The 15,165-nt window shown below is 42.0% G+C and overlaps 2 protein-coding genes across 4 annotated transcripts in view; both read right to left on the reverse strand.

Moving 5' to 3' along the window:
* LOC104911241 overlaps positions 1-4,379 on the reverse strand; it is a 6,852-nt gene extending 2,473 nt beyond the window's left edge. The window contains exons 1-4 of one of the 3 annotated variants that reach the window (XM_010711924.3): positions 1,919-4,379; positions 1,271-1,428; positions 848-915; positions 390-440 (exon numbers count right to left, since the gene is read on the reverse strand). In XM_010711924.3, the coding sequence (XP_010710226.1) occupies positions 390-440; positions 848-915; positions 1,271-1,428; positions 1,919-1,923 (282 nt within the window). In that variant the 5' untranslated portion in view covers positions 1,924-4,379. Of the gene's footprint in view, positions 1-389; positions 444-847; positions 916-1,270; positions 1,429-1,689; positions 1,891-1,918 lie in introns of those variants that run through there. The other 2 variants (XM_010711922.3, XM_019615887.2) reach the window with 2 other exon arrangements.
* A 4,175-nt stretch (positions 4,380-8,554) lies between these two features.
* HSP90AA1 (heat shock protein 90 alpha family class A member 1) overlaps positions 8,555-15,165 on the reverse strand; it is a 7,280-nt gene continuing 669 nt past the window's right edge. Inside the window, exons 2-11 of the mRNA XM_010711927.3 lie at positions 14,361-14,519; positions 13,903-14,269; positions 13,315-13,448; positions 12,516-12,824; positions 11,762-11,927; positions 11,308-11,498; positions 11,037-11,184; positions 9,916-10,184; positions 9,471-9,804; positions 8,555-9,289 (exon numbers count right to left, since the gene is read on the reverse strand). Of these exons, the coding sequence (XP_010710229.1) occupies positions 9,180-9,289; positions 9,471-9,804; positions 9,916-10,184; positions 11,037-11,184; positions 11,308-11,498; positions 11,762-11,927; positions 12,516-12,824; positions 13,315-13,448; positions 13,903-14,269; positions 14,361-14,519 (2,187 nt within the window). The 3' untranslated portion in view covers positions 8,555-9,179. The remainder of the gene's footprint in view (positions 9,290-9,470; positions 9,805-9,915; positions 10,185-11,036; positions 11,185-11,307; positions 11,499-11,761; positions 11,928-12,515; positions 12,825-13,314; positions 13,449-13,902; positions 14,270-14,360; positions 14,520-15,165) is intronic.

A 15,165-nucleotide genomic window follows, 5' to 3' on the forward strand; every position in this document is an offset into this window, starting at 1 on the left:
AAAAAAAAAATCAAGCCAGCTCTCTGCTCCAAAATGCATTTGGTTTCTTTTCTACTGATATTAACTACACTGGTTTGACAGCCAGTTCAGGAACTTATTAATAGTCACAACCGACTGCCACAGCTCTGCTCTCTCCCATCTCATCTGAAATGAGTATTCAGCAACCCTGCCCAGCACCACCACCAGACACAGCCCAGATCTGCTGTAAGCACACCTTCACAGAGAACTGATGAGGCCATTTTGGTATAACCTGAAACTGCTGCTTGATCTCTCTCTGAAATTTCTGTACAGCTGGAATTCCAGCAACCACTCCTTTGGTTCTTCTTGTCAGAAGACAAAGGGTGAGAGGAGCTCATCAGCATGGAAACACCTCAGAATCTGGGCCTCACCTCCACGCTGGATTCAGACTCTGACTCCGTGCTTGACTCCACCACGCACTTCTGCTGCAGAGGAAGAAGGGAAAGAAGCACCACTCATAGCTGAAATTCAGACAGCTTTGGGTTGAGGCTGAAGGCCCTGTACGAGCCCAAAGTCCTGTGTTTTGTCAGAGTTTTCATCACAGGAAGCTGCTCAGCTTCTCAAATCTCTCACATTTGTGGTACTGACTGGGTTGTGCAGGCCAAGACATTGTGGAAAGCAGATGACTTTCTCTCCCCTCCCCAAAGTTCACTCTCTCCCTTTTTTTGCTTCTTTGCAGGTGAATTAGATTATTCACCATTTGAATCAATTTATTCACAGATGTTCCTCATCAGCTGTTCTTCAGCACAGCTCCCTACACCAAGCATCCAGCACAGTCTATTTTGTAATTTAACAGGGAGACAAGAAACAGCAATTAGAAGAAAGTTACCATGTATTTACGTGCCAGCCTTTCTACACAGTCCAAGCTTTTAACAGAATCCATCATTTCCAGAGCATCTAACAGAATGTGAGAGGGAAGGAAAACACATCGTAGAATCATTAAGGTTGGAAAAGACCACTAAGACTATCTATTCCAACCCCAATCCATCCCACCATGCCCACTTACCACATCCCTCAGTGCCACACCTCCATGGTTCTGGAACACCCACAGTGATGGTGACCCCCTCACCTCCCTGGGCAGCTTTTGAAGAAGCTTACACTCCGTAAGGGGATTTCAGTTGCTTTAAAAAAGGCACTACAAGTTTTCAGAACCATCAAAAAGGTGTTTGTACTCAAGGCATGAGACCAGCAAACACAAGGCCATGCTCAGAGCCAGTCCTGCACCCAGCCCTCCCTATGGTGTCCCACTCACCTCCGCCCAGGCCCTCTGCATATCGCCCCACCCGACGCTGCCTCCTCGGCCGCTGCCTTCTCTCCAGCGAGGCCATGCCACTGCAGCTTAATGTGCCTGGGCTGCCAGGCCCCAGCTCACACCTGCCTCTCTCTTCAGCTCCATCCACATGAAAACAGCTTAAAAAGGGACATAAAAAGGAGAGTGAGCCCTCCTGCAAAAGTGCCACAGCTGTGGGCTCCAGACCCCTCCTCAGACCAAGCTCACTGGAGCAGACTGCACATAGGCCTACAGCAGAAGCCTATAAAAAATGCACAGCAGCTCACATACCCTACTCACAACGTTCCTAATACTCAAAGCACACAAGCACACACATCTACAGCTGAGCTGGCAAGGCCCAGCAGCCAGAAGTGCTACACTCCATTTCCCCCTCTGCTCACACTCGTTTATTTTCTGCAGCCCCATGTCAGTCACACAGCCCTCAGAAAACAGCCCAGAGTGTGCAAAGGCCTTAACAAAACAAATCCCCACCACCAGTTGTCAGCTTAAAAAGGCCCTGCAAATCAGACCCCAGAGGCAGCCCACAGCAGCCTCCCACTCTGCTCTTGCCACCAGCTGAGCTGCATACACCTCTTTTCTCCCACAGCAGCTCCTTTTCCAGCTCCTTACCTCATCTGCCTAGGCCATCCAACAGTTAGGTCCTTCTATCAGGAAGAGGCTTGTGAATATTCCTACAGCTCTCCCACCACTGAAGCAGGCTCTGAGAAGTGCTTTGTCAGTGCTTGTAGTACCAGCTGACTTCAATGAGTGCATATAGCCATCACCTTTCATCCACACATGGCTCAGAGTCTCTCCTTCTACACAGGCCTGCCCCAAGTAGCTGCTGATGCTCTATGAGCAACAGCTGTTAGAGGTTAGTCCCTACCAGGTAGGACTCAGGAGAATTGTTACAGGTGAAATTGTGACATTAAGATTCATGTCTTCCAGGCATAAAACATTTTAGAAACACACAATGGGAATGCACTGTAGTGAAATTGCTTCTATTTCACTTGCAGTTGGGAGCAATCTACTCTACAAAATAGTCCCCATGGACCTCACCCACTGCTGGTACTTTGTTGTATACAAACTACAAGATTTTAAGATTCTTGGTTTTCTTTTGTCCTTCAGAGGCAGCACAAGCTGGAGATCTGAACCAGGAGTTTGACAACACAGGTTGTGCTTGTTACTCTTCTTTGTCTTACTTCATTTTCTTGGAGAAATGATCTCACAAAGGGAATGAATTAGCACTGCTTGACAGCACTGATACATCTCACAGTAGATACGGCAAAGACATAAAGCCAGAAAGCCACACTATTCCTCTCCATTTGGAGAAGGAATTTTTGAAGGCTGGCCAAGCTATTGCTGTTTTACTTCCAAGTTTGTTCACAAGTACCACAGTGGAAGTATTTTGCCTGACTTGGAATATGGCTTTCTAGTAACCCATAAATTTCTTCGGTAGGCAGATGCTGTTGTGAAGACGTAGTGCTCCAAGAGTGCCCGCATCCCCTTCGCTCTTTGAGGTCAGCAGAGAGAGGATGGTATTTTGGCTGCCTCAGTTCTCTTTGTCACTTCCTCAGCTTCTTGTACTTAGGATGCTGAGAAGGCAAAAAAGGCGATGGGCAGATGAATATGTAGATTCCTCTTATTAAAACCCTTTTGCATATAACCAAGATGCTTTAAAAAAAACAAAACAAAACAACAACAAAAAAAAATGGAGTTCTTTTTGCTTGAATACGTGCCTGGCTGTGCTGGGAATGCATACCGCTTGTTTTAATTGCTTCTCCCAATTGATTTCATGCCTGAATATCAAGGGATATGTTGAAATTACTGGAAGAACAAAAAAAAGATCAATTTGCCACTTTTTTGCACTTTCGCCTTTTCTGTTCAACTTTATGGTCATAGCACTGTTTAGACTGAATGGTGGACAGCATAATATCTGAATGGGGCTTTGTAAACAGAGAGGACAAAGGAGTTCTTGCAGTGTAGCTAGTTTTTTGTTTTTTTTTCCTGACTAGATGACCAGTTTTAGCAAACTTTCCAGAATCCATTTACCTCAGGAATATACGTAGTCCTTCAACAAATTATTAGCATTATATTAAGCTTAATACATACGCTCTGCAGAGATAAAAAAAGCTCCCAGTGAAATGTTTGCATTCAGGCTAGATTCATGGTCATTGCTGTTACCAACAGCCTAAATATGAAGGGTTTTCATCTTAAAATTAGAGATCACCCATGTTGGCAGGGGTCTGTGGGATCCTGCAGGTGACAGGACTTCAAGATGACATCAGAGTTCAGGCAACAGCACAGGACAGATGCACCCTGCTCCTATCTCGACATATCGATGTTCTGTGGATCTCAAAATCCACCTGTCCTGCATAGGCAAAAGTGGCATGAAGATATGAAGCAACAGGAGGCCACTGAAAACTGAGCAAGGAGAAAACTCAGTTCTCATGATGCCATTCCACGAATGTTGCAGTCTGTACCATCTGCTGCTCTGGATCTAATTTCAGATTGCAAGGATGCACCCAGTAACTAATGTTACAGTACATGCTGACAGTGCTAAGTGCCTAAGTCAGTATCTGCAAAGAATGTCTTCACTGAACTAGCATGACCCTCCGTCAGGGATTTGCCTTGTGCAATAACTATAACATTTGGCTTTGTTTCCCAGAGTTGTTCCGTAACATTCTGGCCCTGGAATTGCTGAAATGTTGCTTGGTTGTGCCATCAAGAAGTATAACTTGCACTCTCCTCACAAGCAGAACAGAAGGCATTGTCTGCACTCTATGGCCGATGTTTAGGAGGACTGGCACTGCTGTACTTAAAGCTGGAGGTCCCTTATAACTTCTTTGCTTAAGGAATGGAGCATGGTATCTTTAGTTGGACTGGTTCTTGGAAAACATAGGGAGTAAATGAATGATGTGGTCATCTCTTACCACAGTGAGTGCCAGGAATAGCTCATGTCAGCTGAGAGCTCTGGGGAACGAAGGTGCTGTGTACAGATTTGTCCAACTTATAGGAGAAAAATTAAAAATGGGATGTTGTGATTTTGAAACCTAAATTCTACTATACAACCTCCAACACTGCCCAAAGGAAGCTAGGATAAATACCTTTGACAGTGCATTAAAGACCAGACAAAGTACTACAGACATTATTAATACAGCAACGCCTCGTTTAGGTGACATGAAGGTTTTTTTCTTTTTCTTTTTTTTTTCAGTGGTACATGGTAGAACTGGAAACATTTGCCATTTGTTCACACGTATTGCTGTCCCACTCTGGTAGTAAAGCAGCTGTAATGGAGTTCTCCAGAAACGCCGAAGATTCGGATGGCTCAATATCCATGGGTGAGGAGCAGTCAGGTCTCTGGGGCCATACTGCTTCTGTACTAGCTCCAGATTTCTGAGATGGTTCATATAGTTCCATCAAGAATGTTGATAAAGCAGATTTCTCCTCAGCAATTGTTTCCATTGGTGTTCTAAAATCATCTTCTGGTGCCATATAGATATCGCTATGGGACTCTCTAGCTGGCAGGACTGCCTTTCCAGGTGTAAGAAAAAACTGCTGATCTTCTGAAGGAATGGCATCTCCCAAAGCTACTGCCTGTAGCACGTCCTGCTCCGCTACAAGTTTAACTCCTCTGCGACGCTTACCACCCGTGACATTCATATTGGAGTTTGAATAGTGTGAGTAACGTGAGCTGTCTTCTGGGTAACTGCAGTAAGCATCTAAGAACTGAAATAAAATGACTTTCAATAAGGTGTGTTCTCACCATCTGGGCAGTATATTGAAAATCAACCAGAAATAGGTAAGAAAAAAATGAAATCCACTTGGATGTTGTACTCTTGTATTTTAAAGCACAGAATAAATAAAAGCTTGCTTCTGTTTAAATGGCAGAATGGTTCAAATCAGAATTCTGTGGGGCAAAAAAGACATACAGCACTTACTGCCCACCCTCTTCCTCACCATCCCATCACCTTGGTATGAAAGAACGCATGCCTCCGTCTTATCTTCATGCTGCTGCTAAAGACACTGAACGCTGCTCTGATACACCTCTTCCTCCTTGGACCAGCCATACTGCAGTGGAGGTTTATTTGCCAGGTATTTTCTTGACCTTAACTTTTTTTAGAAATACAATGTTTATACGGTTGACCACCATAAAGATATATCTTGCCTAAAATTGCTTTTCAGTGTAAGGTTTAGTTTGTTTTAAATGAAGAACTATTAAACATTATTTCATAATGAACTATCAGGAACATTTGATCATATCTGAAGTTCATGTCACCCTCTTTAGGGTGCTCTCACCCTAAAGAAATCTGGAATAGGGAAATCTGAAATAAGTAAAGTTTGATTTACTCACAGATAGAAGTTAGCCCAAAATGATGAATTTGCCAAAGCCTCTGTTGTAGAATTTGTATCATCTCCAACTACAGATTAAGAAGGTGAATGAACATCACAGGTCAGCTGTAAACTAATAAGTAAAATACTCTTCATCTGTAAGATAAATCATTACTCATGAAAACTCTACAAACAGTGTTTATATCTGTAGTCTACCAATTAGTATATTTGAAATACACTTTATTTCATAAATCCAGTTCATAAATCCAGGGAACAACACAGAGTTTACTCTTGTATCTTTTCACTCCTGTTCTCATGATGCTTGGAACACAACAGAGTTCATGTTTTTGTTAGTTCCTAAGACAATGAAAACTACTTTTCTTCTGCCACTAAACTCTGGGCTTTACTGCATGCAATGATGTGAGCCCTTCACAAGGTTCAAAAATCCAGAACACAAGTACCAGTTTACTTTGAGAGCAGAGGAGTCACGTACCTCTGAATGCAGCGTCCTAATGCCTTAAACTTGATGACAAAAAGCCTAGCATCAACAGGAGAACGTTCTGAACTTCAGCAGAACCTGAATGTCAGCAACATAATCCCTAAACAAGGAAAGTATGGCCAAGCTGTGAAAAAGTATTCCATTGTAATCACTTATTCAGTGGTTGGCTCCACTGTACTGAAGCTCCAATAAGCAGAACTACTTTTACTTTGGCATCTGACCTTTTCATAGAATCACTGAATGGCCCGAGTTGAAAAGGACCACGATGATCACCTAGTTTCAACCCCCCTGCCACAGGCAGGTTGCCAACCGCCAGGCCAGGTTGCCCAGAGCTGCATCCAGCCTGGGATTGCCCTTGCTGAATTTTGTTGAGCACTTCTGCTTAGAGTATGTCAACTCATAAACTCTAAGCAGCGTTTCTATCTTATTTCCAAGAGAGGTAAAAGCTTAAAGATTTGATGGGAAAAGCCTTCCTCCATTATGAATTTTACATTTTTATTTACTAAAAAAGACCATCAGATTTTTTTTAAATGAAGATCTTGTAGAATAGATTCTAATAATAAGACACAGTGATCTTAAAATTCAAGTACTTCTAAGCCCTTTGTACAACATTAATATTGCATGTCAGTGAGACCTTGGATTGAAATCTACGTTTAACACAGTTCCCAACATTTGATCACTAAGGAGAAGCACCTTTACCTTCTGAAGTTTGTATTACCCATGGTTGAAAATGCAACTCACTACTGATGGACACACATTTAAGTTTGCGACTTTTAGGAGCCAAGACAGTGCCTGCTTTGATGTCATAGTCACTACTATAGCAACATATTCGTTCCTACGCATTCAGCTACATTTTCTTTCCATGGAAGAGCTCATCTTAATCAAGCTGTTTAAGGTTGAATCTTAAATAGAAACAGTCACACTGACTGAGTCTTGCCTCATTTCCAGGCTGGGCAGAGGAGAGCAGAAATGCGTGGCCTGTTTTATGCTTTGGCGTTTATCTTTGCCTTACCTCCCCTTCACTGACACAGTAAGTACCTTTTGAGATACTTGGAACTTGGAGTATTTTGGACATTAAGCAATGAGGAAGCAATACAGGCATGGAAGCCACGTCTCACCTATGACATGCTGCAGATATCCAACCATTACTGATATAGCTGTTAATAAAACAGCTTTGCAAACTTTGGACAAACAGCACAACCAACCATGGCTAAGTGGGAAACTTTTTTTTTGAAGGTATGTTTCTGTCATTAACTTAAGGAATAAATGACACTTCCTTTTCACAGTGCAGACCATCAGCAGCAAACGTGAGGAACTCCTCACCAAAGGCATTGGTGCAGAGCATCCAGTAGTTCAGGTCTGCTACAGAACACCTCATCAGCAGCAGCCCATTGACGAGGCGTTGCTCCAACTGCAGAAGTGTCACAGCTCACAGGCTCTTGTCCTGATGGACAGTCATCCCAGTTATCTACTCAGATAGCAGCACAGTGGGTGGCAGACAACCCAGATTCCTGAAGTCTGTTAAGGGAAACTTCCTCCTAGTCCAGGTATTAGATGGACCAACCCGAGGTGAAACCTTACTGGACCTGGTGCTCACCAATGCAGAGGAAAGCATTAGAGACATTAAGATTGGAAGCAGCCTGAAGTGATGACACCATGGTGAAGTTCGTGATCTGGAGGAATGCGAGCTGGCAAAAAGCAAAGTAAGGACACTGAACTGCACAAGAGCAAAGATCCAGCTGCTCAAGGAATTGCTGGATGAGATCCACTGGCAAACTGCCCTTGCAGGCATAGGAAGAGAACAGAGCTGGCATCTTTTTAAGAACATCCTTCTGTAAGTGCAAGAGCTCTCCCACCCCCCAACAGAAATCAAGCAGAGGAGGCAAGCTACCAGCCTGGCTGAACAAGGACTTGCAGCTTAAACTGAGGAGAAAGGCGTAAGTGTACAGGAAGTGGAAGCAGGGTTGTGTAGCCTGGGAAGAATATAAGGATGTTGGCTGCATGTTGTCAATTAGGAAACCCAAGGCACAGACAGAACTCAACTTGACATGGAATGTGAAAAATATTAAGGTAAATAGGCAGGAGGAGACAGACCAAGGAGAGTACCAAACCTGTACAATTTATTAGACAGCCTAATGCTGCATGTGAAATTCACTGCCAGTACAACACAATGAACAAGGCTTGCAGTTTTAGGAGCCTGTTTCTGCCTTACAAGTACTGGTAATGACATCTATTCAACCTAATTTTAAGCACTGCTTAGAAGAGATTAAAATAGTCTTAGCCTCTACTTTTACTGTTCTAACATGTGACATCAGTTTGTAGTGACACTACAAAACATGCAAGATAAACTCTGGGTATCTAACATTTGAAATCCAAAACACCCATTCAAACCAGCAGCTTTTGTTCCCAGTAGTAACGGACAAGTCAGCGACAACTCATTCTTAACACTTTTATTCTTACAGTTCTAGGTTTGAACTGTACATGCAGATTTGCATAAGTCACAATAGAGATTTACAGTGGATTCTATTCTATGGCAGAGTGCAATCCAGAATCCTTGAACAGTATAAAAAACAACTTTAAACATCAAGACCTTGTTAGGAGCAAAAGGATTAAAGCTTCCCCAAGTGTCAGCTCTCATAGATACCTAGTTACTAGGTACTCTATGTTAGACATATTCAGAGTTGAAGAGCTGTGTAACACTAAAACTTGAACATCCAGATGTTATACCGTCTTTGTTACTTTTCTGGCAATTAAGAATAAGTCAAAAACCCTGCCACCTGCAAACCAGCTAATACAGACAAAAATAACTACTCCTTACTTGCCTGTCTAGGGTTGTACAGAGTTAAAGAAAATGCTCCCTCAATGGCATTTGTATCTCACATCAGCTGAAAAAGCAATGTAACAAAAATAAAGGTATAACATCTTTGAAAATAAATATAAAGAGGGAATGCAGACAAAAGTGTCAAAGATTTTTTTTTTTGGCAGGTAACATTCATAATATACAAAATATAACTTATTCATATTAGCCAAGGAAACATTCGTGAGTTCCTGTAAACTGTTTTAATCCACCTCCTCCATACGTGATGTGTCATCATCTCCTTCAAGAGGTGGCATCTCCTCGGTAACTGCAGGACTGGCCTCCTCTGCAGCAGTATCATCTTCATCAATGCCTGCCAATAAACACGAGGACCATGAATGCTTATCCTGCAACTCAAAGCCTTTATTTGCCTCCATAGCACTTTTTACGGCCTGAAGGTTTTTACACCACCCCCACTGCTCCATGTGCTCAGAAGACACTCAAGTATCAACACACCCAGAGCTTACTGGAAACAAAAGAGATTTCCAACTTACCCAGGCCAAGTTTGATCATTCTGTAAATGCGGTTGGCATGTGTCTGGGGATCTTCTAAACTAAAGCCAGAGGACAGGAGAGCTGTCTCGTACAGCAATATGACAAGATCCTTCACAGACTTGTCATTCTTATCAGCCTCTGCCTTCTGCCTCAGTGTTTCGATGATGGAATGATCAGGATTGATCTCCAGGTGCTTCTTTGCTGCCATGTATCCCATTGTGGAGTTGTCTCTCAATGCCTGTGCTTTCATAATCCTCTCCATATTGGCAGTCCAGCCATATGTACTTGTTACAATACAGCATGGAGAAGTTACCAAGCGATTGGACACAACAACCTAGGAAATCATACATAAAATTTAAGTTTTTAGCTTAGCATTTCAACATTTCTAATGAACCAGAACCCCACTGCCTGGTCAAGGTGCAACTTACAAAACAACGCTAATTACCTTTTCTACTTTCTTCTCAAGGATATCTTTCATTATTTTGCAAAGGTTTTCAAACTTGGCTTTTTTCTCTTCCTGTTTCTTTTTCTCCTCTTCATCTTCTGGAAGCTCTAAGCCCTCTTTTGTTACAGAAACCAGAGTCTTGCCTTCAAATTCCTTCAGCTGTTGCACACAGTACTCATCAATAGGCTCAATCATGTAGATCACTTCCAGGCCATGTTTGCGAAGGCGCTCCACAAAAGCAGAGTTAGCCACCTGGTCTTTTGTCTCACCTGCAGGAAGTGTGAATGTCAAGTTCTGTTTGAGCTTCAGCACTACAACATACTGTATTCTGAAAGAGCCTATGCAAACCAATCATGCTCAGTAGCTCTTACTAGGGACAAAACAGATTATCACAAACCACCAAAGTGATCCTGCTAGCCTGGTGAGACTTGAGCCTTTCCAGCGATGTTTTAATTTGAAAAGATGTTTGGCATTCCAACCCTTCTGGGATCACAGGGGAAAAAAGAAACTAGCTGTGTAAATGCACTTTACACCCTTACCTCTGTCAGAAAGCCAGCTTTAAATGTATTCTTCCTTACCTTCAAGGAAGCAATGACAATGAACATCGTATTTCAAAACTAAGGCAATGCTTGAAGAGTAGCTATAACACTGCAGACCAATATTGCATGCACTTCCTCAAAAGCAGTTAATGCTCCAATGAGCCCAAGTTAGACAGGAGGAAGCACCCTAGGACACCTTGCAGAGTCTGGGAGTGCAGTTTGCACTATTAGTAACATTACTTTCTAGCAAGCCCTGCTGTGCTCATTAACACACTGTGAGCTACTTACTACAGTCCCATTCTACATGGCAATGTCTACTTATCTTAGAAATACCATAGGAATCACCCAGTATGACAGAAACACAGAAAAACCTCATCTCCTAATACATGCCAGAATTTCTCCATCACAACCAACTACATAACTGGAACACTGACAACTCATCATGTGCAAAGCACTGCAACTTTTCACAATCTTTTTTTATGCAAATTACAGAATTCATTTAAAAACTGTAGAAGAGAATGAGCATCTTGTCCCAACAACCTTACCTAACAGCTTTTCACAGGGCATTTCTTGCCAACTCACCAGTAATGTAGTAGACGTGTTTCTGGTTTTCCTTCATACGAGTGCAGTAGTCCTTCAGAGAAACCATTTCATCACCAGATGCAGAAGTGTAATACCTGAGTAACTCTGAGAGTTTCTTGCGGTTCTGGGAGTCTTCATGAATACCAAGCTACGGAAGTAAGAGAAAGAACTACTGAAAGGCTTCCTTAAATAAATACTAAGCTGTGGGGTGCTCAGAATGTGGTATTAACAGAGAATACATTTACAACCAAGATGAAGGAATACTACAAACCTTGATATTCTTGGAGAACTGCTCGTAGAACTTTTTGTAGTTCTCCTTGTCCTCAGCCAACTCAGTGAAAAGTTCCAAACACTTCTTCACCAAGTTCTTCCGTATCACTTTAAGGATTTTGCTTTGTTGCAGCATTTCACGAGAAATATTCAGAGGTAAATCCTCAGAGTCTACAACACCTCTCATGAAGTCTGGAAGGAAAACATCACAATTAGCTTTCTAGGTTTTAAAGAACAAAAATTTACAATCACTACGAAGTAGCTTTACTGCTCTGTATTTTGAATAGACTTCCATTGAATTTTCATACAAAGCAAGCAGTGCTTTCTCCAACTGCCCAGATACTTGAACTCCCGAAGACTCTGCCTTCCTCCATTCCCATTTTCCTCTTTTAAACCTAAGCTCTGCTAGGTAGTTTCTCTAGTTATTTTTAGAAATACTGCTCTGCAGCACTCACTCAGGTACTCGGGGATCAGCTCCTCGCAGTTGTCCATGATGAAAACTCTGCGCACATACAGCTTGATGTTGTTTTTCTTCTTTCTGTTTTCAAACAGATCAAAAGGCGCACGTCGTGGGACAAACAGGAGAGCTCTGAATTCCAGCTGACCTTCCACAGAGAAGTGCTGTAAAAAAAAAAAAGACAACCATTTTTTAGAATTGCAATTTGTCTCTTAAGTAATGCTGAACTCTTCAAAAAAAAAAAAAAACACATTAAATACAGTAAGCAAGACACTGGTCAGAAAAATGAGCATGTTCTCCAAAACATCATCTGAATTCTGTTCAGTTGTTGCCAGGTTGTGAAACAACAGTGAACTGTGCAGCACCACCTTCAACCATGAAGGCCTGGAAAGGTTAACTGCACCCATGCCCCCATTTTTAAAACTGAACTACAAACCAAAACAACAGATAGGCTTCCATTTGAGATCCACTTTCAAGTTTTATAATTAGATTTTCCAACTAAGAAAACATTTGCATTTGTATTTGCAATGAACAGAAACATATGTATTTGTTGAAGATACTAAACACAAGCTTTACAAGTTGCCAGAGCAACTGTAGCACAAGCATCTCACAATGTGAGCACTCTGAACAGTATCATCACACTCCTAACAGTAATCATCTACTACAATACTCAAAACAATTTAGATACTGGGTTTAGTGGCAAAAAAAAAAAAAATAAATAGTGCTTATAGAAAAGACAAACAAGAACGTACTTTGACAGCCAAATGGTCCTCCCAGTCATTAGTTAAGCTCTTATAGAACTCCCCATACTCCTCATTGGTGATGTCATCTGGGTTCCTGGTCCAAATAGGCTTGGTCTTGTTGAGCTCCTCCTCATCAATGTACTTCTCCTTGATCTTCTTTTTCTTCTTCTTATCTCCATCCTTCTTTTCCTCTTCCTCATCAGAACCCACATCCTCAATCTCTGGTTTATCTTCTGTCTTCTCCTCCTTCTCCTCTTTTTCCTCCTCCTTTTCTTCAGCCTCATCATCACTCACCTCCTTATCACGCTCCTTCTCCACCTATGAAAGAGAACATCACCTGGACTTAATATGCCACTTTTATCACATGCAGCCTTAAAAGTGAGTAATGAACTGCAACCTAAGTAGGTAAGCAGACTGCAATTAAATCTACAAACGAGCACAATGCCCAGTTTTTGTCCTAGACTCAAACACAGCATTTCATTATTTAGCAATGTTTCAATACAAGTGGTTCTATGGCAGTTCATGTTGTTGTACTCTACTGTAACTAATTTCCACTAAGAATCCATGAAGCTCAGTTAAGTTTTGAACTGTTTGGAAACTGTGATGCTACTTGTTTGGCTCCATTTTTCCTTTTAGCTTCATCTTGCAAAATTAATTCATTAATTAGCAGCATCATGTCAGTTGAAGAACTACACCCATGCAGAATCTGCAACAGCAGAGCAATGTCATTTACAGACTGACTATTTGTATTTAAAAAACACATTTTCTAATTCCTGTACTTTAATATATAGTATTTCAAAGTACATACAAAGAGCCTAATAGGGTAGCCAATGAACTGAGAATGCTTCTTCACAATTTCCTTGATCCGCCGTTCTTCCAGATATTCAGTTTGGTCTTCTTTGAGGTGCAGGATAACTTTTGTTCCACGGCCCAGAGGCTCACCTGGAATGAAATGTACAGGTATTACTTACACAGAAGCAAACCAAGGTGTGATAAACTCCACAAGTATTTTATTTAAACACCATAATCCTTTACCAAGCATTTCTTTATCCCCAGCAAAATAACACACTATACTAAAGTAAACTTACAGATGACACATTCTTATTGCACTCAGCATTTTGCACATATTCCTTTTAAGGAACATTTTCAGTAATTACTCTCTTCACCTGGCATTTTGCAAAACCTAAGAAGCATTTCCATGTGTAATTTTAAAATAGCCTTCATTACTGTACACCATTTACTCTAGACATTCCCCTAGCACATCTTAACAATTACTCAAACTACTACAAACATCTGATTTGATACAACTGTTTTCTTCCACTGCATGGAGTAAACAAACAGGTATCTAAATCATTTGCTAATAACCTTCGAAGAATTGACCTGAGCAGAAACTCACCATTATCAAGTCTGACAGTGAAAGATCCTCCAGCTGATGATTCCCAAGCATACTGCTCATCGTCATTGTGCTTGGTGATCACCGTCACTTTCTCCGCAACAAGGTAGGCAGAATAGAAGCCAACACCAAACTGACCAATCATGGATATATCAGCCCCTGCCTGCAGTGCTTCCATGAAAGCCTTGGTACCAGACTTGGCAATAGTACCAAGATTGTTGACAAGGTCAGCTTTGGTCATCCCTATGCCAGTATCCACAATGGTCAGAGTACGATCATGCTTGTTTGGAATCAGGTTAATTTTCAGGTCTTTTCCAGAATCCAGCTTGCTTGGGTCAGTCAAGCTTTCATATCTGATCTTGTCCAGAGCCTATCAAAGAAGAGGCAAGCTTTAACATCCCCTACCTAAAAATCTTCGCAGTTCTATGAACATGAAGCAGTCTAAGAGCCCAAATACTTACATCTGATGAATTGGAAATCAGTTCTCTCAAGAAGATTTCCTTATTAGAGTAAAAAGTGTTGATGATCAGAGACATCAACTGAGCAATCTCAGCCTGGAAGGCAAAGGTCTCCACTTCCTCCTCCATTGGTTGGTCCTGTGTTTGCACAGCTTCCGGCATCTGTGAAGAAATCAAGGTGAAATTCAATGCTTAACAACTCTAGCTTGCTGCACTCACTTAAAAGCACTTTGAATTCAAATCTTAGCTAGGTAATTTAATTATTGCAGCAGTATAAAGCAACCCGAGTTCTGAAAAATGTAAAAACTAAATGGGGTTTTAACCAAATGCTTTTAACGTACGCTTCAGTTCGCACTTTTACCTTTTTACAGTAGGTTACAAGGAATAAAAATAGAACTGAAAACGTGGCCGGATACTCGGATGCTAACTGCGCTATCCTATAGGCAACTCATGGTACAATTTGTACTTGCTCCTCTCTCCCGAGCTGCCGTTCTGCTCAACGAACAACGACCTCCAGCTCGCACGTCTCGCAGCACTCAGCACGCATTGCGTGCCCGTACGCCCCGAATGAACGCATTACCCGGTCATACAGAGATGTTTTCTTTCAGGAAGGTCAAACACAACTCCAACAAAAAAAAACCCCTCAACCGCAACCCGGCTTTAAGCCGTGCAGAACGAAGGGAAAATGACCACAGCATGGCAATCCCGCCCTACACCGGCAGCGAAGCGAGCGCCGATGAACACTATGGGCGCAGCCGCCTCCATACGGGACGCGTCACCTGGCGGCACGGCCGGCTCGCAGCGCCCC

This window comes from Meleagris gallopavo, chromosome 5 (assembly GCF_000146605.3).
Source record: "Meleagris gallopavo isolate NT-WF06-2002-E0010 breed Aviagen turkey brand Nicholas breeding stock chromosome 5, Turkey_5.1, whole genome shotgun sequence".
NCBI lineage: Eukaryota > Metazoa > Chordata > Aves > Galliformes > Phasianidae > Meleagris > Meleagris gallopavo.